The sequence below is a fragment of the Rhopalosiphum padi genome, chromosome 2, assembly GCF_020882245.1.
Source record: "Rhopalosiphum padi isolate XX-2018 chromosome 2, ASM2088224v1, whole genome shotgun sequence".
Taxonomy (NCBI): Eukaryota; Metazoa; Arthropoda; class Insecta; order Hemiptera; family Aphididae; genus Rhopalosiphum; species Rhopalosiphum padi.
In genome coordinates, this window is record NC_083598.1 from 21,828,317 (window position 1) to 21,852,998 (window position 24,682).

The 24,682-nt window shown below is 30.4% G+C and overlaps 1 protein-coding gene across 1 annotated transcript in view; it reads left to right on the plus strand.

Moving 5' to 3' along the window:
* Positions 1–24,682, plus strand: part of LOC132919541 (superoxide dismutase [Cu-Zn]-like) — a 76,321-nt gene that overhangs the window by 49,349 nt on the left and 2,290 nt on the right. Inside the window, exon 4 of the mRNA XM_060981222.1 lies at positions 11,851–12,101. Coding sequence (XP_060837205.1) covers positions 11,851–12,101 — 251 coding nt within the window. The remainder of the gene's footprint in view (positions 1–11,850; positions 12,102–24,682) is intronic.

Sequence of the window (24,682 nt, forward strand, 5' to 3'; positions counted from 1 at the left end):
ACCAATTATCTTGGTTATACATTTCCTTAATTTTTAAATACTAATATTTTGCTTTGAGTCTCATAATTAGTCATTATTCATATTATTTATTGTAACTTGCACAGATATTAATTGTTATAAATTATAAATTATTATGCCATCTTAATAATTTCGATCATAATTCCTATACATTATAATATTATACAATGTATATAATTACAAAATTGTACAAACTTAAGAACAAATTATTATTTGTGATGATGACTTAGTGAACGTTTAATAAACATTTCTTTGGAAAAATTAATATTTAAATTAAATACTTAGTGCCTTAATGGTTTAATAATAGTTATAACATAAAACTCAAAAGTTATTATAAAAGTAAGCTTTTCAGTAATTTTCAAATTGGAAAATTATCATTCTCGCTCGCAATTTACAAAACGTCAGAACTAGATAGAATGATTATTGTCGTATAATAAAATTGTAAGGAACAATGCAGAAATAATACTAAAATCTTTACTTCCCGTTCAGTAGAGCAAGAAATTGAAACATATCAAATTTTAAGAAACTTCCATAGCAATAATAACATTAATGAAATTTAATTTTTTTATGTTTTTATATATAATTTAGAACTATTTAAATTGTACATTGTAATAATGTAATTAATAACCTGACTTTAGTATCCATTTATATCCATGTAGAATATTTACATAATATAAAGCATGGAGCCATGGAATCATGTTTTAAAATTAAATATCATATATTTATATTGTATTATTTGTGTTTAAGTACAATTGCAATAATTGTAATATGCAATTTAAACTATAATTATAAAAATAAACATGGTTTTCAAAATAGTTTTTTTTTTTTCATTCCATGTTATTATTTCATTGTTTCATACTTTTGTTGGTCTTCTTATAGAAATTTAAAATCGATTTATAAATAATATAAAATGTATACCTCCATAAACCATTTTTTTTTAAATTTATATAATAAAAAGCAATTGTTAAAAACATTTTATACACACGTAAAATTAATAAATTTAATTTAAAAAAATAATAGTCTACAATTGGGTTGTATTATAATTATGAAATATTAAATTTTACTAATTTCTACTATAATTTTCCATGTTATATAACATAGTAATAAATCCACACTTATAATAACGTAATTAAACATTTCTAATAATTCTATGTAAACTTCAAAAATCTTAGTACGTCAGTATCAGTAAATCGTCAGTATTTAGAAACATTGAACGCCATAGTTTAATTTTTAATTATCACAATATTCAATATAATATTTTATACATAGTTATTATATCTATAATTATTGATTATATATTCTATTAAATTAAATTAATACTTTAATAATTATGTCTGTCGAATTTAATTTGTATTTCGTATGAAAATTACCGAGTCTAATATTTAATAAAACCGTATAGCTCGTTCCTGATATAGGTGTATTACCTACATAATATTGCTTTCAACTATTTAATTTTTTCCAACTATACTTCCAAGCCACTAACTTCATTCGATTTAAAAATTTCAAAATGTACGTTCAACAAATCACTACCTATATGTTTTGTATACAAAACCGACAATATAATATATAATGGCATTTTTCTTCTTCCCCGCCCCCTTGACTTCCGGGTCAAGATTGAAAGTTCTCGGAAGAGCCACGATATGTGTCAACTGTCACTTGTGCTTAATCATAGTGTTTATTCTCTCACACAACATTAAACTTAACGATTCTCGTTTATATCATGTTCTGAGTACGGTTGTTTTAAATCATGCAATATTTCAGCAACTAGCGTACAAGTTAAAAGTCAAAGAGTCTTTAAAAAATCGCACAAACTCTCAACCACACCCCATACACAAACAAAATATTATATTCTGTTCATGTATAATATAAATATATACAAGGCCGTACTCAGAGTAAATTTTTGGGGTGGTGAACCCTTAACTTCCCAAATACGGCATTGAATATAAATAATATTATATATATTATATATTATATATAACCAGTATGGTCAACAAGAAAATAACACTGCCGAGAAGTGCATCGTGTTACGTTAATATAAAATCCAAAAATAAGTTTCATTAAAACTATGCATCATTATCATATAACAGATTAGATAAGATTTCGACTTGTTCTACAAATGTTTGTGCTAGTAATATATAAATATAGTTAAATATTAAAATAATTTACATCAATTTAGGTTTTAGTTTTGTAGAAGTATTATATAAAAATATCTTAATATAGGATAAATATATTATTGTTATAAATATAAATAATAAGTCATACTGTAGATACCACTGTTACGCCTTACGCGGAGGTATCATTGTTACACTAGATTTTTACAAAATTGAAATCTTCATAAAACAACATTTTTAAAAACAAATGTGAGAAATTTGTTAATAAAATTCGATTTTTGAACTATTAGTTAGGTAATTAGTTGTATAATAAGTATTTAAATTATTTAAAAGTGAAGTAGAGTTGTATGGGGATATCTCATTAAATATTGTTTCACTATACAAGCAACTCTGCTCATCTAAACTTGCATTTATAACATTTAAAAGTAATTAAAACAAGTAATAGCCACACGTAAAAAATTCAATTTTTAGAATTAAAATACTCCAAAAAATAATATTCTTAAAGCACAGAATATTAAATCAAAAATTTAAGTAGTCAAAAGTTAATAGTTTATTTTAATATTACGAGCTTGTTTACGTATATCTAAAACATCTTAAAATGTTAAAATATATTGATTTTAAATATTTTACATAATGTTTATAACTCATTGTATAATAATAATTGTAATTTACATAATGATCGCTTTTCGTTAAATTATCAGTTCATATTGTTTAAACGTCGCTTAACATATTTTAACCTTTGAACAGATATGGTAAAAATCTATACATCTATTAGAGCCTAATGAGTAATAATTAACTTATAATAAAGCCGTATTTACGATACCCACCTACTTATACTGATTAAAACTTGTATTAGGACGTAATGCAAACAAATTTTATAAAACAAAAATATATATTTTTAATTTTTTGATTAAAAATTTACGTAATAAACATCAATCTATGTGTTTTTAAAAATAAAATTATATAATATAAGAAATGCAGCCATAAGTTACTATTCTGTGTTAAAACAATGGATTTCATGTAATATGTATACAATTGTAAATTGTAATTAGGTACTATTATTCCTTTTGTTTTGTTTCAAATACCAAACATTAATGTGTGAAATCAACTTATTGCCATACTATTATATATTATTATTATTATTTATATATTTTCAATGTCTAGTCGAAAGGCAATTATAAAACATCCAAGCAAAACGAAAACGTTTTGACAACACTCAAGAACCCGTTCCTATATATTTTAGTTAAATTAAAATACATTGCATTTCCGCTGTCCGTATTTTTAAAAGATTACAAAATAGGACGTGAGAACCCACTTCGGTTTTTTAAATGATTTATAATTTTCCAATGGATACTGTTTATCTCACTTTTGACATCCCATCGGTCACATTGTGTACGTATTTTTAAAAACTTTGCCTGGGAAAAATACTTTCCTGGATAAACAATAACAATATTATGAACACCACTTTAACACCATTACAAAACTATAGAATAAAATGTAAATTGTTGAAAACATTATAATGCTTTTATAAAAAATGAATAAAAAAACCTTTTATGCGTTTATTTCGTTTAGTATGAACGTTTTGAGTATAATATTTATTCTATAAGCCATTTGGACATATCTAGAGGACCATTCAGCTGCCAATAAAGAACTAAACTTTAACGTTACCAATATATGATTATTATTCATTACATTATTATTTATCGTTATGTACCTATTCGTCCTATTCATATCATTTAATGTAGTAGCGTGTGGATTAAAATCATCGTAGAAAATAATAAACTAATAACACATATTTTAGTTGTCAAACGGAATTTTTCTTGGTGTGTATATAGTATTATAGTATATACTTCCTTAAACGTATAGTTAGAAAACACAAATTTAAATACACTCACTGTCGGGTGACACGAAATCGTATTGAAACCGCCTGCTGTGGATACAACCGAAACGTATTATTACCTATTAATATCTATTCATGAAGTAGGTACTTACAACCTACACGACCTGGTGTCTATTCGTTACAAAAAATTAAAATAAGACAATACGTTGTTTAGTATTATAACCGTGATCGTAACAATTAAACGGCGATAAAAATGATGATTACAAGCAATCCGAACACGGTGTCCGGACGGACGATCGTATCTAATTTACAGATTTTTTTATTATTATTATTATTATTACTTAAAATCACTATACGGTCTGAAATAACCGGTTTTGAGTTACACGATAGGAGCTAAAAACGTTCAAACGTACCTACCTAGTACCTGTGTATACCTGCCTATATGTACTCGTATATGTATATACTATAAATTTAATAATAATATACAACACGAGCAGCTATACGCATGTATACAACAATACTGTTATGTATAACCTACCCATTACGAAACGACCGGTAAAATAATGCTCATATACACGATTTCAATGAGGGGAAAAATCTGTATTTCTCGATACTGCGATCGAATTTCGTTTAAAACGTACTTACGTGGGTTACAAGTAACTCTGTCGTAGAAATGTTTATACAATCATAATATTAATATAATATGTGTTATATATTATATTGTGTACGAATAAAACAGCAGCTATCCAAAGACTCCGTCATCAGAAGGACGCGCGATGTATAAGATATATTTTAAATTTTTATTTTTTTAAATAGCGCATTCTTTGGCGACGAAACAAAAACAACAATACCTATATGCAACAATATATAATATAATATACGTGCGAGTACATATTATACCAATACCATATACTATACGCTCTTCACGTATAAATACTGGTTTCGATCTCGAGGGATGAGCGGACCAATAGACGGCGGAACAGACGACTCGACTACGCGTGTATACAATATATGATATAGTACATATTAAAAAAAAAGTATACGCTTACTGGGAACACGCACCATCACTAAACCGAACGAGCTGACATGTGTACTTACTTATATCCGTGTACGTCGTCGTCGTTATCGTGGTCGGGCGCCGTCTCGCATACGCCGCCGCCTAGTGTTAGCTATATGCTTATATATACCTAATACCTATATAATATATGTATGCATTATATTATATTAGTCGCAGTTGTTATCCCCTCGATGGGTCGGCTAATAAGTCTTACCACCGATGATGGATGTGACGGCTGCGGATGCGGCATAAAACTATAACATGAAAACGGATGTATACTATAATATTATATATGTACTACGCGATATATAGACACGGATATATATATACATCTACACGCTCACACAAGCACTACGTTTATGTATAACATTACGTTACATATTATGCGGAAGACAACCTTATTATAACAATGAAAACGAAATCAAATTCCAACCGACACTTCGTGTCATCTAAAAAGGGATTCATTAGCTTCAGTAGGTTAAAAAAAACGTCGTGTCAAACTCGCACATGTTCACGTGATCAATTTTAGTCGAGACCAAAATTGTCCAGATCGAAATTATGGACATATCATTATTATCTTCACCCTGCAGTATCATTCCCAGCAGTGTAAATCACACACACGAAAAGCATATGCAATACTGTAGCATTATTTATTTAGACAATAGCGATTGGCGATATTACAGTACCTATTGAAATCTCCGACCGAATTGTGCGCAATTAAAGTAAATTAAATGTGCTTACACAACACGTGTACGATGACGAACTTAAGTCTTTTGTCTTGGCAACCTGAATATATTTGAGTTTTAATCAGGTGCATAATTCACGAGTGACTAAATATTATTACTATTTCCGCGTGAAAATGATTTAAACACGCCATCGATTTGTACCTGTACGTCCCTGATGCCCAAATTAAAATTTGTAAAATCCATGTACGATCATTTAGATCATACTCGTGTATTAATGTTTTAACCATTCGATATACGAATATTTTTCGCGCACATTTTATAAATTTCTATTTTTCGTCGATTATATTCGAATATAATGTCATTGTATTAAATTGTATATAGTCTAAAGTCTTATGTAATATATAAGTACGTACGTCAATATTATGTATTTATTGTATTTAATACAATAGAAAACGTGCCGTCGATGTGTTTTATGGACGTTTAAACGACAGAGGCGGCGATCCGTCGTCAGAAAATTTAATTAAATTCTATCCAAAAAGTTTGTTTGGCGTGCGCTATCCCGCCGAGCGCGCCATTAGTTTAAACGTAGCCTGAAGTGCATAATATTATGTAATATAAACTACACCTATATCAGAAATAATATTTTCCGACGATTTTCAAAAGTATTTCATATTTAATAACCGTTTGCACGTTTGCTGCGAGAAAGAACTAAAGTGTCAGACATAATTATAATCATCATATATATGCGTATTTGTGTTCTTGTTTTTTAACGATGCGTTTGAATTTGAATTCGTGATGACGAAACTTTCTTTTAATCGATGATAATATCTTTGAATAAAATTATATACCTAAAACTAGCAGCGACCAACCCGATGTAAATCGTTTCGCGAATAGGAACGTCTTGAAAAAACGGTTGGAAATGCATAAATAAATTATTGTTAGACGGTTACTACTTGTTTTTCTATTTCCACGCCTATATATATACGCGATGGCGTAGTCTTGGAACACGGCGTACGCTACAAATACACAATACTATATACTATATTATATATAAGTGATATGTAATATATATGCGATGAAAAAATCAACAAGGCCAAATGATAAATCTTTTTTCCCGCGAATGCGATAAATATTTTATCCTCGACGAGAATCGCTGTTGGTTTCTTTGCTACTGCAGTTGGTTTCGCCCGGTAGTTTTTGTATTTTAAAGGCGTATATTTGCGTGGAATGCAAATTCAAAGGTCTTTGCGCGAGAACGGTCGAGTAAGACGAAAAAAAAGGTCAATCATAAATCACTGCACCGGTCTGTTATGCATATAATACGACGTCTTATACAGTTATATCGTATCGCCTTTATACATAGTTCGCCTGCAGTAGTGTTTCTATTATAAACACAATATATGTATAGTGCATGAGCAGGGTTGGCTTTCGAGTCCTTACATAGTTACGGTTGTTAGTTTATGCCTTCAGTGTTAGTGAAACGTCCAGTGTAAATTCAGTGACCCTTCAGTCAAGTAGATAATACTAACGTTAAATCATATCCTCAGAGTTATTAGATTTGAATTTAAGTTATGAATTATGATACAACCAAATATCCCTATAAGTTTCCGTATACATACATAATAATGTATTGTTCTGATAGTTATTGTAATACATTTTTAGATAAATTATTGGGATAAAAAAATTAGGGTCGGAATTGAGGAAACCTCTTACAAGCTTCCTAGGCCTATCTTATATCATCATTAGTATAAATCTTGCAGACTAATGCTCACCTATATTAAACCCTAGCATCTATTTCGGCGCTGTCAAACGCACGACTAAGCGAAAAACGTCCTTTTTTTTATCAAACGACTGGAGTAGCCTATACGTGTAATACACTAATACATAAAATAATATATAAATTTCTTTTAAAATATTTATACAATGTTTTGACACCCGGCGGAGAAGCTGGATATTACAGTCAACGTGACTTTTCTCATCAGCTCTCAGATCGCTGGTTAGACGGCGTCCCGCAGAGCATGCCACCAATAACGAGTACGGTTTAACACCAATTGTTGTACATACAAGCGGGACGCACGTCGTATACTTAATACTATGTTGTTTATTGTGGTGGATTACGAGCCGCTATTGTTGTCATTCCGTTTTCATTTACTCCCTCATACCCCTGTCCCATCTTTTATTTCGAATTATTTATCGTTTTGTAAGTAGTAATAAACACACACACGCATTATACAGGGTAATAAACATATACTCAATACTCACGATCTTTTTCTTTCCCAATAATGTAGTTATTTTTAATGACAGAAATAGATAATAAGGCATTTTAATGACTTCAAAACTACTTGTTTGCATTTTAAGTTAGGTTCGTCAAAATTTAAAAAAAAATTATCCAATAAATAAGTTTCAGGGAAAAAGTGGGGTTCTTATTTGAAAAACAGAGATTGTGTCGTCACAGGACATTCTTTAAATATCTCCTAGTACTAACGATGTCAAGAATTTAAAAATATGATCTCTAGGTATTTTTGAAAATTCCAAAAATTGGAATCTTAAGAAATGGAAAAATGGGAGTGATCATGCTTTGTGAATCACGTTGTAGTATACAAAGTAATTGGCTTGTCGAAAACGTTCGAGACATCATAATTATATAATGAAACATTATATTTTCGGTATTCGTACCAGCATTTCAAACTTGTCGTTTTTTCAACTCGCATCGTATGCGCGGTGACCGACGAACATTTCAAACGCACTAAGCAGACGTGCTTCGGTCGCTGCTGTTTCCAAAATGAAAAAGGAAACTGTATACTCCGCGCGTCGAACTTACACCCAATAGGACTCGGCTACGGCGAGTATACGTTAAATTATTAAACAGTTTTCCTTCTTACTATTTTTATTATTGAATTCGAGCCGCATTACGTTAACAATACGATAACGCCGCTATACATTTATTACAATACATAAAACGTACCTGATGTTTTGTGTACAACGACGACGTGCGACAGGGCGGCGACTGCAGTGGTCCATTGTTATTTGTTGCAGAGACCCGCCGTCTTTGGTTTATTGATTTTTTCATTTAGTTAATTTACAGGAGCTAATTTGACGTTGTGAGGTCGCCACATAAGGACATGGTCGTTAAAGTCGTCTCTGGGCGGCGTGCCCGGAACCTCTGTCTGTCTCTCTCTCACTCTCTCTGTTTCTCGTATTATATTATTATTATAACATAAATGCATTACGAGCGTATTATATCGTAACGACCGTCGAATTCCGTGCGTCCTTTATTGAATTATAATAACACGACGTGCGTATTTGTTTACCCGACGTTGATAGGTTTTGTTATACGATCCAATTCGATCACGCCAGGATAGTGTTTAATGTTAAGTATATTGTATACTGTTGTAGGAATATTACTATTGTTTTCAAAAACCAATTATTATAATATATTTTATAATTGTGTTTAATGTACCACGCAGTAGCACATTATTAACTATGTATATTTATTATTATTACGGTGACGAGCTGACGACCCGCCAAGCAATTACTATTGTGTATTTTAAAATTTTAATGTCTCGTGCGTGAGAACGAAATTTACGTTTTTACACATCAAGAAGTATGTGTGTGTGTCTGTGCGTACACGCAGGCGCAATTTTTTAAGTGTTTTGTTTTTACTCATTTTCAATTCATAAATAGCCAATAGGGTTATCGATTATTTATTTATCTCCCGGCTCACATGTTGATAAATAGTTTTAAATTTATTTATGATTTGACAACGTTGAGTTTTCGATCGAGTAGATTATGTTCAATGACTATTGAAATATTGACTATAATATATCAAATCTAAATCTAAAAATTATACATATATAAGTATGCCCAACAGTTCGAAAAAGTTAAAGAGCATTAACTTCTTACATTAATATAACTTTCATAATTCTCCAAAGTATATTTAATAATTAATGTTATTTAATCTGTATAAAATAATTTATAATACTATTATACTGTGTGGGAAATATATGGCTATTATAGTACACTTTTCAACCCAAAAGTCAATTATTCCGCATTATTATGTTATTAATGTTATTATTATACGATTTTTAATGAAAGAATTTGATGTGAAACTGAATAATTTTGTAAAACAAATGTGTCTATTTGCACTATAATATTTATTAGTCAATATTATAGTAATATAATCTAAATTTATTTTTGAAAACGAGTTGCTATTGGGGCGCTGTGAGCTATTATAAATGTTGCGGCACATTAAGATGTACACATACTATACGTATTTATGTGTACCATTGAGTATACATAATAACCGTAAACGAAGGTAATTTTATCGTGTATGTCCTTATAAAGTTATAACGTATACATAATACTGTTGTGGGTTTTGTGCGCGTTCGATTTGATTTATTTTCCCCCAAAAAAATATAATTTCTATGCATCTGCTATCTGTAATACATATATTTTTAATACGACCATTTTCTATTCTTACCACTCGGCTGTTGCGGGGCTTCGATTTCAATACTATTATCAGTTATCACGAATATTCTAACGATATAATTTATAGAGCGTCGTTAAAATACGATATTTTTTTTTTATAGTCGTCATCAGGTCGTATACACATGTTTATCTGTTACTTGTGATAATGTGAGATTGGAAACCATTCGTCTTCGCTCGAGCGACATATTATAAATACACATGTATAAAGAACACAAATAAACGTGATTTCGATTTACAAACTAGCATATAAGTATGCAAATATTATTATTATTATTCATAACTTTATACATATAAACGACATACTGCCGCAGTCATAGGTCTGACACTTATTACCTACGCCAGAGGCATCCTTATGACGTAATTTGAACGATCCTTCTTTCGTCTGTAACATGTCTTAAAAATCAAACGAAAAACTTGAAATTTTTTTTATCATTCATTATAATATGTATGCGTGTGATATGCGGAGCGAAACATTTAAGCAATTCTATGTATTCAGTGTTCGTAATGAATTTGATGGCTTGTCTGTTAACAATTGGATACTTGATATAATAATCATATAATTATATGCACTATATTTATATTATAAGACTATGAGGAGTGAATGGTGTGATACTATGATTCATAACTTATAATAATATATTATAGATTGTTTTTTATTTTTAAAAGGTACAAATCTAAAAGTCTTTAGTTCTTACGGTCACTTTTTTTTATAGCTTCAAATTTTTATTAATCTAAATTAATTTATCAAACTAAGGTTCGATTATGAAACCTAATTAACGAATCACTGCTATATTATAGTATTAGACTCAAATAACTACTATAACATTAATATAGGTATTAAAATAATGATTTGTATACATCGTGGTCATCATGGGCGTACTTAAGACTACTGAGTATAACATCAGTAAAGTATTCATATAAAATATTTGTTGGTAAACGTTTTTCATTTTCACAACGTATAGATATATATATAAATGTTTCACAAAATAAAATCTCAACATAATCTACTACTTCTATTACCCTTACTCGCTTTCTAGTTAATTATCATTTATCAATGTCTATTGCAAGTATTACAGCAACATGTATGTAATACACTCCATGTCTTTAAACAAATTACAATTTAAATACTCACATACCAACACGTAATAATTACATACAGAAAAAAAACTACGAAGGCGTTATATTATTATGTTAATATGAAAATGGGAGGCAGTGCCAGGTTCACAATTTTTACACCCGGGAGCAAATATTTTTTGTCGCCCCAATTCATCTAAGTATATATATATATATATCGTATTAACCCGTTTTGAAATATATGAGTAAATCAATTTAATATATGTGTTATAGATTATTATAACTAATTGAACATTTTATACCATTTTACAATGTTTTCCCGCCCATGCCGCTTTTATAATGCGGCTCAGATAGTGTACACGGGGAAAGGCTGTAAATTCCTGTATTATAGGGACAACAGATTTCGTGGTTTTTAATGATCAATCTCCAGAATCGTCTCCTTGACGACAGTGGCTATAGCTAAATTTATTTATTATAATACCATCTGAACTCTGCTGTGAAACAGATAAAAGTTAAACATAGTGACATCGTTATATTTTTATATAATACTAACATATTTATATCGTTGTTTTGCAGAACAAACACGGCGGCCCCAACGACGAAACCAGACACGCCGGTGACTTGGGCAACATCCAAGCCGACAACACTGGGGTGGCACAATTCTCTTTCTCGGATCCGCTCATCTCGCTGGTCGGTGCCCACAACATCCTTGGTCGCGCAGTAGTCGTGCACGCTGACACCGACGACATGGGCCGCGGAGGATTCACCGACAGCCTTACCACCGGACACGCCGGTTCCAGGGTGGCATGCGGAGTCATCGGAATCCTGTAGGCACACTGCACAATATATTCCTGCAATTATTAATATTATTATTATTATTTTTCGCTTAATTTATTATTCATTTTATACGCAGTGTATTATACACGCGCTATAAACACGAACGTATACATAGTTATCGGGATATTTGTTTTCACAAGGGTTTCTGTCCATTAATGTTTTTAAAACATCTTACCCGCTCAGCCTATCTTCCTTCGCACTCAATTCATTATGGTTTTCTATGTCTGTCTTACATTCAACCTATCTATCTTTTATTTTTCTAATTTTTCAAAACGTTTTCACGTTTAATACGCTCTCTTATATTATAGTATTTATAGTCTTATAATTTATTTTTTTGTAATTTATAACTATTTATATCAGTATATTAAGTACATAAATAAACGCGGATTTTATCTTGCATTTATTTTAATTTCTGTATTTTGAGATTTCAACCCAATAAACATAAAGAGGTACAAATACCTATACTCTGTCCAGCGAGAGAACGCGCCGATTCTACGCAACCCTCCGCGTTACTCTGCTATCAAAACTGGTTCGCCTATGGCTGGATGTCACTTGGGAATGCGCAGAAAAACTGATTTTGGTCGGTCTGCGGCGCGTTTTCTCGCTGAACAAAGTATATATGTATAATAGTATTAATATACACAATGCGTTATGCTGCACAGTGATATACATGTGGGCGTGCACCGACTTCGGTTTCAGGTACAATAATAATAATTAATAAGTTGATCAATTAAAAACAATGATTTTATAAAAAACAATATATTATTTTATTTTAAAAACTAATAAATATAGTAATGAGTAATCAATTCTATTATATAAATTATAAGATTTAATATTTCTTTTTCTGATGACGAGTTTGGTGTGTTTTTCAAAATGTATACGAAATATCAAAAATATACTATTTTGTTGATATAGTGAAATATAACATTTAAGTTAACGTATTCATAATTTTTATATATCTACATATAACGATTTATATTGTTCATTTATTGTTTTTATATGAGATACAGAAAAAAAATTAAGGGCATTTTCATCATTATTGTTCATTGAGTCATAGGTGTAATTTTCTAGTTAATATATTTAACTATGGGATATTATGTATCCCACATCGTATTTTTATTATTTATTTCCGGTTTCAAGGTACGACAAATATAATTCGTTTAAGAAATTATTTATTTTCTATATTCACAATTGTCTTACGATCGATCAATACGTAACACTCATCACCCATTATTCAACCATTTTTTTTTTTTATTTTTATAGCATATTATTGGCACATATTTTACTATAAACTGATCGTTTATATGTGTTTTAATTCGATTTTATACCCATTCGCTGCAGATAAACAATATCGAACAAAATATTTACGTTTATAAAATGTACAACACACGTCTCTTTAATAAATGTATATCGCTTTCAAAGGTGTAACATATGCTGCTCTTGTACGCTTATTATGGTATCACTATTTATGCTCCCTGCTTTCTATATAATACGATTGTGGTTGCTTTACCGTATTCATGTATGACATCGCGGGCGTTCGTTTAAAGTATAATAATAGATGATAACATATTATTTTATTTTTTTAAATCAATTTTTATTGACAAAATTATACAAAATAATTAAGTTTTTAAATTACTATTACCTCAATTTCAATGATTTTACATTAGTTTAATCGGGGGCGGATCAAGGCCAAAATTACGGGTGAGGGGCGGGTGATTTTTAAATGGCAAACATGATATTTATGATGTCTTACGAAATACGATAATAATAAACTATGAAGTAATGACGTTAAAAACCTAAGTCTGAGACGGGAACGGGGAGGGGGAGGGCGATCGCCCCTCAGTTTAATAAAAAAAATCATGGATAAAATGTATATATTATAAATAAATTTGACCATGCCTTCTACATTTTAACAAGAACGTCCACTATGCTTAAAACTTCTTGAGTATCTAGTCGGTAATATGCTGTACTATAATATCAACTGTATTAGTTTTTAAAATATGTTGTTGAAAGTTATACACCCGTATGTACGCATGTGTGTTTACATTATAAATTATGTGTGTATGCTTTTAAAGTTTTAACAATTATAATATTAATATTTTATTTTTATACTTCAACATGTCGTCACTGTATAATGCTGTTCGCTTTATTTAGGTACCAATTGAATATAAAAAACAATGACCGGCGCCGAGTACGCCGTGGCGTGACGTTATAAAAACGGCTTAATAAGTTTTCGGGTCGAGATCAAGGGTAGAGCGATTTAAAAATTAAAAGTTTTTTTCTAACATCATAAATAATAACGACAGAAATATGTATGATTATTACCTACAGTAGCAGCACGAGCGTACATTATATTATTATGATAATAGTCTTCTAAAGTTTTCGGGAAAAAAAATAATAATAAAACACTTCAGTTGCGGGTTAGAGAATACGTTATAGATTTAGGTTGTACGTCGGTTGCTATACTTTTCATTTTAAATCCACCAGTACCTACACACCTATAATATATAAAATATAATATAAACAATATACTTTCAACTATATATTTTACGCATACAAAATGTAAAATACCTTGTACACCGATAATATATTATTATTAGTATCTAATATTACGTGATTGATGGATATACGAAATAAATCCCATGTCGGCGTAGATACAAGACTTGATGTGGTTGAAAAAGTGTAATAAACTAATAACAATATCTAATAATAACAGTAATAACATTTAGTATAATCTTTATATCCATATCATATAACCGTCATCGGCTTCTGCGGTAGTTTAACGTTTATATAGTAGTTTATACAGTCGATGCGTGTAGGCAAGACAAAGATTCATATCCGCCAAAGGTCCACCGAACTCTCCATAATTAAAATATACTCGTCGTAGCCCAGATTTGGACGTTTTCCATAGACAGTGAGGTACCTACTCTGAAATTAATAAATTATATGTTTTCATGTCCAAGCAAATGGCGTGTTAGAGTCGTCGGTTCGCCAAAACATTATATAATTATATTATATTGACTGCAATATGACCTTAAAAGGGGTGATGGGACATCGGGATAAATAAGAACACGAATAACCGCGATATAAGTTAAACAGATCAAACATAGATGTGATGAACATACATGTGACAGTGACACCCACGACCGCGTATTTATTATATAATATCTATCTTTTTCTTTACCTATACGATTCTGAATGCTATTTTTTCCCGACTAGTTTTAGCCGATTTAATATATTCCCTATAACTATTGAGAATTAAGAGAAATATAAACTTTATAAATCTTAAGTGAATTATTATATTTTTATATTAATATGCCGGATCGGGACGGAGGTCGTCGATAAATAAAAAAGATTACGTGTTAATAACTATAGCGATAGTAAACACCGTTCCTAGTTTTCTACTGTACCTATATGTTCCCTTAAATAATTCTCCTTCAATCGTCATTAAATATTATTTGTAGATCGACCGTTGTCCGTTGAGAAAATTAGCTCGTATTAATAAGCAACGTCAAATAAGTTTATTTTTCGAATACGATCCTACAGCAATAATACACTCGCGTACATCATTGTAATTATTGTTTTGAAACGCGCAACTCAAACGATCACTTCGCGTGCAGCTAGTAAACGATTATTGGACGGCGGCAATGACGACGGATATAATATTATTTAATAATGTATAGGTAGGTAAACACGTCGACGGAGACCGATTAAATCTCATGCACACTCGGTGTGTATATTATAATTTACTCGTACTAAACGACGATTTACGTGCTGCCTGTGGTGTTACCGTTTTAATATATTCAAGATGATTCATTGAGCATACTCACCTCCGCCCCCTTTTATTTTTTAATAATGCATTTAATCAAATCCTGATTTTTTGAATTTTTAAGTATACTTTAAAACCATATTTTCAAAATCATCAATTTTTAAAAATAATATTTAAGAATGTCCTTTATACTAAAGTTATGAATTTTTTTATTTAAACCGAGAACCGCCCTTTTCACTAAAAATTATTAAGCAGATGATTTTTTTTTTGAAAATATTAATGCACTTAAATAAAAATTCAAACACGTATTTTTTGAGTTCAAAAACTTTATATAATAGCTAATAATTAATAATCCTTATTCCTTAGTAATGAATTTACATCGAATATCAAATAACTTTAATATTTAGTCAAGTGCCTACTTTATTATTATACTAAAACAATCTTTAGAAATATAAAATACCAATATTCTCTTACCAACTTACTATATAGTTACTACTAATTACTGTGATTTTAAATCATCATTGTCCCCATATCTTTAAAACTATCACAGTATAAACTATGTGGTACACAATTATGGATATAATTTTATTATAAGTATTATAATAAACAATAATGTATAATTTAGTCTGTTTAAAGACCTATCGTATTTCTTTGCAATGCGTATAATATTCATATGCAAATACTTACTGCAGGCAGTCTACAATGAAATCACATTTAATATAAATGTATTGTATTAATATTTAATATACTACTATAAGTATATGTATGTATAAATGTATGATATATATTGGGAAACCACTTCGGAATAATATTATGATATTGTTTTATCAGACTCGTGTGCATCCCTTCTGTTTCTGTTACCGAGTTTAATACTTTCTCATAGTTCAAAACCGAATATCATTCGTGTATGTAATGATACTTGGTCAGTACTTTCCGAACAACGGATATATATATATATATATTATATAATTATTATATACCTGCACAAATATCAACTGAAGTTTAATATAAGACTTGAAAGTTTAGTATAATATATTGTTGTAAAGCGTACACGCCAAAAAAAATACACCTGATCGGGCAAAACACGCTTGTCTGGCTCAGTTCCATGTGCAGCAGTGAGGGTGATAAAAAATAAATAAATGAAATATATATCTAACGGACAAATCGAGAAATAGCTGGCTAAAGCAAATTGTTATTTAATACATATACGTACGTATACAAACGCGCTATAAAAAAAACCGCTTGTTAGATGCAATTTATGTAATATCAATATTAATAAAACATATTTCCCCTCGTCGAATTTCCCCGCAAAAATACTACCGCGGGCACGTCTCACTCTCTATTGCACCCGACGTCCGAGCACCATCATAAATTCATATATCATATTATTATTATTATATAATATTTGTGACGATTGAAACTGTATCGAACTGTGTAATTCTGCACAACTGCCGCGAGTATACATGTATAATAATACGATAACGATAGTTTGAAAACTACATTGCAAAAGGCACGTGACGATATTTTTTCGCTCCCATACGATTATTACATTTTTTTTTTTTTTTTTTTTTTTTTTTTTTTTTTTTTTTTTTTTTTTTTTAAAGTCAGTGATATTATTTTTTCCCGTTGCTATATATACACAAGGTTTTTCTGTTCTTTTGTCGCGATTCTTTTCTTCGTATATGTATAGAAGACAATACGCGTTTGTGACACGTCACGCACATAAATTGCAAATATAAGGCCTGCGTGATTTTTAAAAGTGGTTGACTACTTTATAAAATCAGTCATTTAAACTTACCTAAATCAATTACATTTTTGTCTACTATTTTAATGCGTGGTATATCTATATAATATATAATGTTGTAAATTGTTAAAATAAGAGTTTGTAGGTACCTAATACCCCTATATGTGCAATCGCTGCTCAATGATTGCACATAAGTAGGTATGCGCATTGTCTGTTTATACTTGTGCCAAATATCGTATATCGTTTGCCAATCAACAAATCGAAAAATAAAAAGATATAAAAAATATTGAACTATATTATACAAAAAATTATAAAGGTATATCAAATTAAAAATAAATTGTCTTATTCAATTACATTTTAAATAATAATAATACATACATGTACATATTTCGATAAAAATGTATGGGTTGGTCACTCGTACACTTTAGTTGTTCAATATTGTTGTAATATATAACCTATATTTTTAAACAGAAATAACTACATAATATTTAAAAAACTGAATATTACGAGCATCAAATTTTAAGTTAAAAGCTAGTAAACAAGTTAGTACATACTCCTAGTCTCTCCCAGTTATATTGTTAAATATGCTGATAATAAAAAGAAATAAAAATTAAAAAGTAGTAACATTTTTTGAAATTAAATTTATTAGTAAGTACCTAATTTGAATATCGTGTCAATGAATCCACATTTTACAATGAGCTTAAAATTCTGCATTTTTACAAATTCAATAATCTATAACTAATAACGAATTGCTCAAATTTCAATGAAGGGTATTTACAGTCACATTATGTTCGAGAGTCGACAAATACTCGTTTATTTATTTAAAGACAATTTTATTGTCATCATACCATTGTGGATTCGAGTTCAGTCACCATATTATTATCTTGTCATTGTTATTATTTTTAATGGGAAAAAACTCATGTTTAGGCATAAAATATACATCGATTGTCGTGTGTACATTATTACATTCAAAGCAATTGGAAAATAAGAATATTTTTTTATCGATTTTAATGTTTGAATTCAATACTAATAATAAAAATTATTATTAATTATTCCACCGTGTGACACAAGTACCTACACTTGCAAAATAACTGGAAATGGCTGTTGTACAACAATAAAGAAGAAACCCCTAATGAACGTACAATATACTATATAAGACTCGTACAAATAATTGTCGCGTATTTATAACCGAGACGCAATCAATTAATAAAATCGAGTATAATTGCATGTCGTTTCGCAGTGTTTTTTACCATTCGTGTCACAGAACAGTGTAAATAAACAAGAAAAAAATAATTAATCGGTCCTACCCGAGACAAAGTTCTTTTTAATTCAAAACCATCATAAAATCGCCCAGACGTTCGTTTTCATCGAGTATTATTATTATTATATCGGAGAAAAAATATCTGAAATTATTTTATATTCACAGTGTGGTCTCGAAGCGCGATATAATATAATATCTATAATGGCACGAAACGAAAGTTTTTGAGAAAAAAATAACAGTAATAATACTGTAATGAAAATAAAAGTTACAATTTTATTGTATATTTGGTATAAAACCGAGGGCAATCTACGCGCACTACAGAGGAGGTTGTGGCGGCGCGGCGCACAGGCGGGTCGTCGTTACTTATTAGTTATTACACTGTCTTCGCACTGCCGCGGTTCCGCAAAAACGTCCAAGAAGTTTCTCTACACCTAATCACCTCGGGGACCGACCAAGAAACTCGCAACGCCTATAGGAAAAAAAAATTAATCGGCTGACCTTGACCCATTTAGAACGTCGAATACATTATAGGTGTAATTATATAATTTCAGCCGACATGATCTTGAGCAGAGTATGCGCTTTCGGATTTTAAAATACAATTATAAACGCAGATCCTGTAATGCGATATTGTACATAATTACAGATCGAGGACGAAGTTTAAACGTTTCGATATTGATATCATGGATCAGCGACGGTTTTCGACGTCACAACTTTACAAGCATTTACGAGCGGATGTATATTGTAAAGGAAACTATAAGTATATAGATCCTTTTTTTTGTCGATGACACGCTGCAAGTCTAATTATTGACGATGAAAGCACAGGACAAACGTCAAAACCTCATCAACGGATTAAACGCGTATTTAAAATATTTCGATATTCCGTCGTATTTTATATGATTCCGCAGTTTCACTTGAGATTCGGCCATGATATTATGTAATTATACAGTTTCAGCGCCCGCAGTTTAATTGACGATGCGTTGTAATCAGTAATGGCGAGAAATTAGTTTGAACAACTATTTTGGCGAACAGCGTTGTATAAACATTTCAAGTCCATATAGTTTTAAAAAACAAATCTTAAGCTGTATTTGATATACTGTTAAGACAGTCATCGTGGAGAATAAAATAACGTGAAATTTACTTTAAAACAATAATTTAATATATCTAAGCACATATAAAATATTCAAAAACATTTTGAGTAATATAATTATAAATTGATAATTTTTTTTAATAAAAAAAAACTCAAATTTGACATGCTTTACATTTGTAAGATAGAGACAACACATTCGGGTGTGGCATCCTCTTAAGTATATTATTTGTTTTCAATAAAAACTATACTTTTTTCTTACTATTATATTTAGACGTTGCGATTGGGTTGGAACAACATTTAATATACAATCTTTTGTAAGCATAAAATATATATTAATATGTATATGTGCATTTAAAGTTTATATATTATGTACATAATAAAGACGACGATAATAAAATACATTTTCTCGTCATCGGCTTCTGCCGCTAAACAAACAAAAATCTCGGTTTTACATTATATAAATATAATATATACCTAATACCTATGTGTGTTTAATAAACCGCGGATACTGATTAATACTCCTTTGATTGTTTAGAAATTTATTAATATTTCCATTTTTATATTATATTTACAATTTGTCCGGCGTACTTAATATGCCTTTGATGCATATAATACAATATAGGTACATCATAATATTATAGGTACCAATATATATATATATTCCCGCAAGTACAATATACACGCCCTCGTCGACATCGCATAGTGTGTGTTAATAATAATAACAACAATGTATGCGATATAATACAAAATTTGAAAACGTCGGAAGTGTATGACATATAATAATATATATATATATATTTATATATACATCGAAAGAGAGAGAGAGAGAGAGACGAATTTTCGTAAGACCCGACGACTAGGGCCGCCGCCGGCGACTCAACAATATTATAATAATACTATGTACTATATTATATAGTATATATACATTTTTTTTTTTTATGAACTCGATAGCATATAATATTGCAATATATAAACCACCACGGTGGCGACGGTGAGAGGCGAGAGGTTAATTTCGAGAAAAGTTCCACAAAAACTGCCGCCCCTTAAAACCGTATAACAATGGAACCCGATAAAGTGTCAAAGATTAAACATAAATCATACCCCAATATACCACACACTAACATACATCCTTCGCGTGTATGCCGTGCATACAACCTACACGATGCATATTATTATGTTATATAATATATATATTATATATCCGTTATTGTCGTGCGCAGAGGTAGAAAAAGATTGAATGACTGAAATGTTGCAAGTCCATAACGATATTTGTGTACATCAAATTCGCGTGTAACGTAACATTATTAAAAAATATTGTCTGCATAAATAGTTATTATCGTTTTTTTTTCTATTGAAAAATATTTTTCGTACGTGTATAAAATATATATATATATTATGTACGATGATGACCATGTCGAAACTGATATAAAATTTAAAAAATTTTAGACTTAAAAAAAATGAAATAAAATCACAATAATCATTTATAATCAATGTACAACAATTTGGTAGTATTTTTTTCGATTCTCTCGTTGAATAAATTTGTTTTTTTTTCATTGTCATGCTTCTCAGGTTTTCTCCCTTTAAAATTATATTATTAATTTGATAAAAATGACGGGCCGAAGCGTGGATTATGCAAATTATTCGTCACTAGCTTGCGGAGAAATGGAAAAGACAAATCCTCCTTTTTAAATAATAAGCATATATTATATATGTATATATTGTACAGCTATAGGCACTTATAGCTGATGTTTAGTTATTTTCATAAGGCGCGGACGAACGGCCGTTAATTCGGTCCAATCGAAACGTGAAGTTTTTACCGATGAAATTTAATTATGTCGCCGACGAGACGCTTTTGCAAAATAGTAATAAAGTAATAAAAACGATTTTTCAAAATATCCACTCAATTTATAATGCGATTGTATTTTTTTGTAATTTCAAAAAACGTATATATAAACGCGTATACACTTGAATAAATACAAATAACACAATAATACTTATATCCTGACTACAGGGTGGTCACTGTAATATATGCGTCCTCAAAAAACAATCGAAATAATTAATTAAATTAAGTAACCGCCTTGCGTATTTACAAGCACGATATTTATTCGATTCACTTAAAGGGCAACAAGTCGAGCATTTTCGGGTTATTTATTATAGTTGGGTCATGGATTATTAAAATAAGAACTACTACACTTAGTGGTCTATAGTTATCATTAGGGTGCGCGATTTTATATGCATATTATGTTTATAATATTATCGTGTGTGTAGCGTATATTATATGTGACGGAAGTGCGATTTTGACCTTTTCCTTATTTTTCTTTTTACATTTAATTCGTTTAAATACATTAATACAAAGCAAGTGTGTTGTGTTATTATCGATTTCAAAAACAGCATTAGTAATAATTTATTACACAAAATCAATTGTTAACGTATATTTTAACTATATAATAGTATCTACTGCAAATTATATCAAAATTTTTATATTATTAAATTGTTATTAAGTATATAAATTTCATAATATTAAAGTGTCTGTGTATACTCGAGTTGATAAAAACATCACACTCGTTTAATATTATATAGGTACGCCGTAACAAACGCATTTTGTTGATTTCGTCTGTCGCAAACAGGTCAAACAGTTTATTATCTATATAAAGTACCTGTTTTCGCATGCGTGTAAAACGATAATGACACGACGTGTTAATGTGCGTTTTAATAACGTCAACATCAACAATAACCAATGATGCCCGTAGGGGGGGGGGAACATGGATCCACTTCACTGCTTTTTTTGTTCAGTTTTTGTATGAACTATAGGGTGTATTTTGAAAAGTATATACAGTAAAATCCGCTTATTTGGGACACCACATAAAGGGGACAACCGCTTAATAGGGGCAGATTGCATAGTCCCGAACGAATGTATCGGTTTATTAGTTATTCGGTTAATCGGGACAGTCGGATAATGGGGACAAATAGGTCACAATGTTTCTCAATTAAGCGGATTCTACTGTATATAATATACACATCGCCCTATCCCCCGGGGAAAAATTTCCGAGACAAACGATAAAAGACCTAGTTTTCTAGATTAAAAGAAAAAATAGATCCTTTGAAATTATCGAACTTGACCGCCCTGATGACGACTGGTGGTCGCGTTTTGTAATGCACCATTTTCGTGAGTTAATTAATATCTAATCAGTCACATCAAAAGATAGGTATAATGAATAATAAACATTTAGATGATAATATTGAGTTATAATATTAGTTATTACCTCAGAGACTATTTCGAGCTCAGTATAGAAGAATATTATTACGGCCGCAGGTTATATGTTTCGAATTCGCACGTTTGGTATTCACTATTCGTATATAAGTCTCGTACAATGATATTTTATAAAATATGTATACATAAATTCGAGCGCATTATCATAAACTACAGCAACGTATCGTTAATATAATATTATCATAGTGATGGACGATGGTGATCGTATTATATATGAGTAGGCCTCGCACGAGTTATAGGTTAAATCCCTCGCGGTACTATATTATTGTTGTTATTATTATTATTATCATATAAGAAACCGTTTTTTTAATTTTTTTCTGTGCGCAAAAGAAACTGTATACCTCATATTTTGTTTCGGAACACTAATGCTAGGTAAAGATATAATATTTATGACGTACCTACCGATGTCGCGCATGCAATTGCGCATTTCAGTGTGGATGATAATCATGCAACGGCTGTGGTGTTATTATTGTAACGTAATAATAATGATATAATATAATAATATAGTATAGTATATACCGACTATATACACGCGCGTATACCTAATCCAATATAAATAATATAATATATGTAACGCGTTTGTTTGTCAGTAATGGTTTTTAAACGCGATATTTAGTAATAATAATAATAAAAAAGTGATTCCACGAGATCCTCGAAACCGAAATGATGTTGAATATTAAAATCACGTTTATCCGAAACTCGAATATATATGAATTACATTATAATATTATGCGCGCACAGTAATATTCGCCGCAATACGCACATCACAATAATAACAATAATTCGGTGCAGGATATATTCGGGTAAATCGTAATAATATTATTGTAATCAAAATGAAACTGCTCGCGGTCCACTCATGTCCGAATTATTAGCATAATAATAATAATAATATACACTATTGAGTATTATATATTGTTAAAGGTGGTGTGTATCGACATAACCGCTGCAGCAGGACGTGCGCTCGAACGTGTCCTGTCCATGTTATTATAATATGTGTGTGTGTATATTATAAACCAGCCGCACACCGCGAGTATACGCGATAATCCCAAAGCAGCGACCGGCAAAACCGTGTGTATATACATGTATTTATTTTACTTATTCGTTTGTTCCGCAAAACTTTCGTTTCGTTTATAATAATATACTCCGCAAAAGCCGGCGGAACTATACGACAAAGCATTTTATTGTCGCCGGTCGTCGAGCCGGCGCGATGTCTTATTATTATATTATTATTATTATTACATTACACACGTATCATAATATTTATATAAGGCTCACTATATATATATTTAATATAGTTGTCACAGATGCAACCGTCGTATCCCTTTCTTGTGGCGCTTATACATAATATAATAAACTAAATACGTTGCTGCTTATTATTATTATTGCTACGGTTGTAATTTGTAACAGCAGCGGAATTGGCATCGATTTAATTTCGTCCG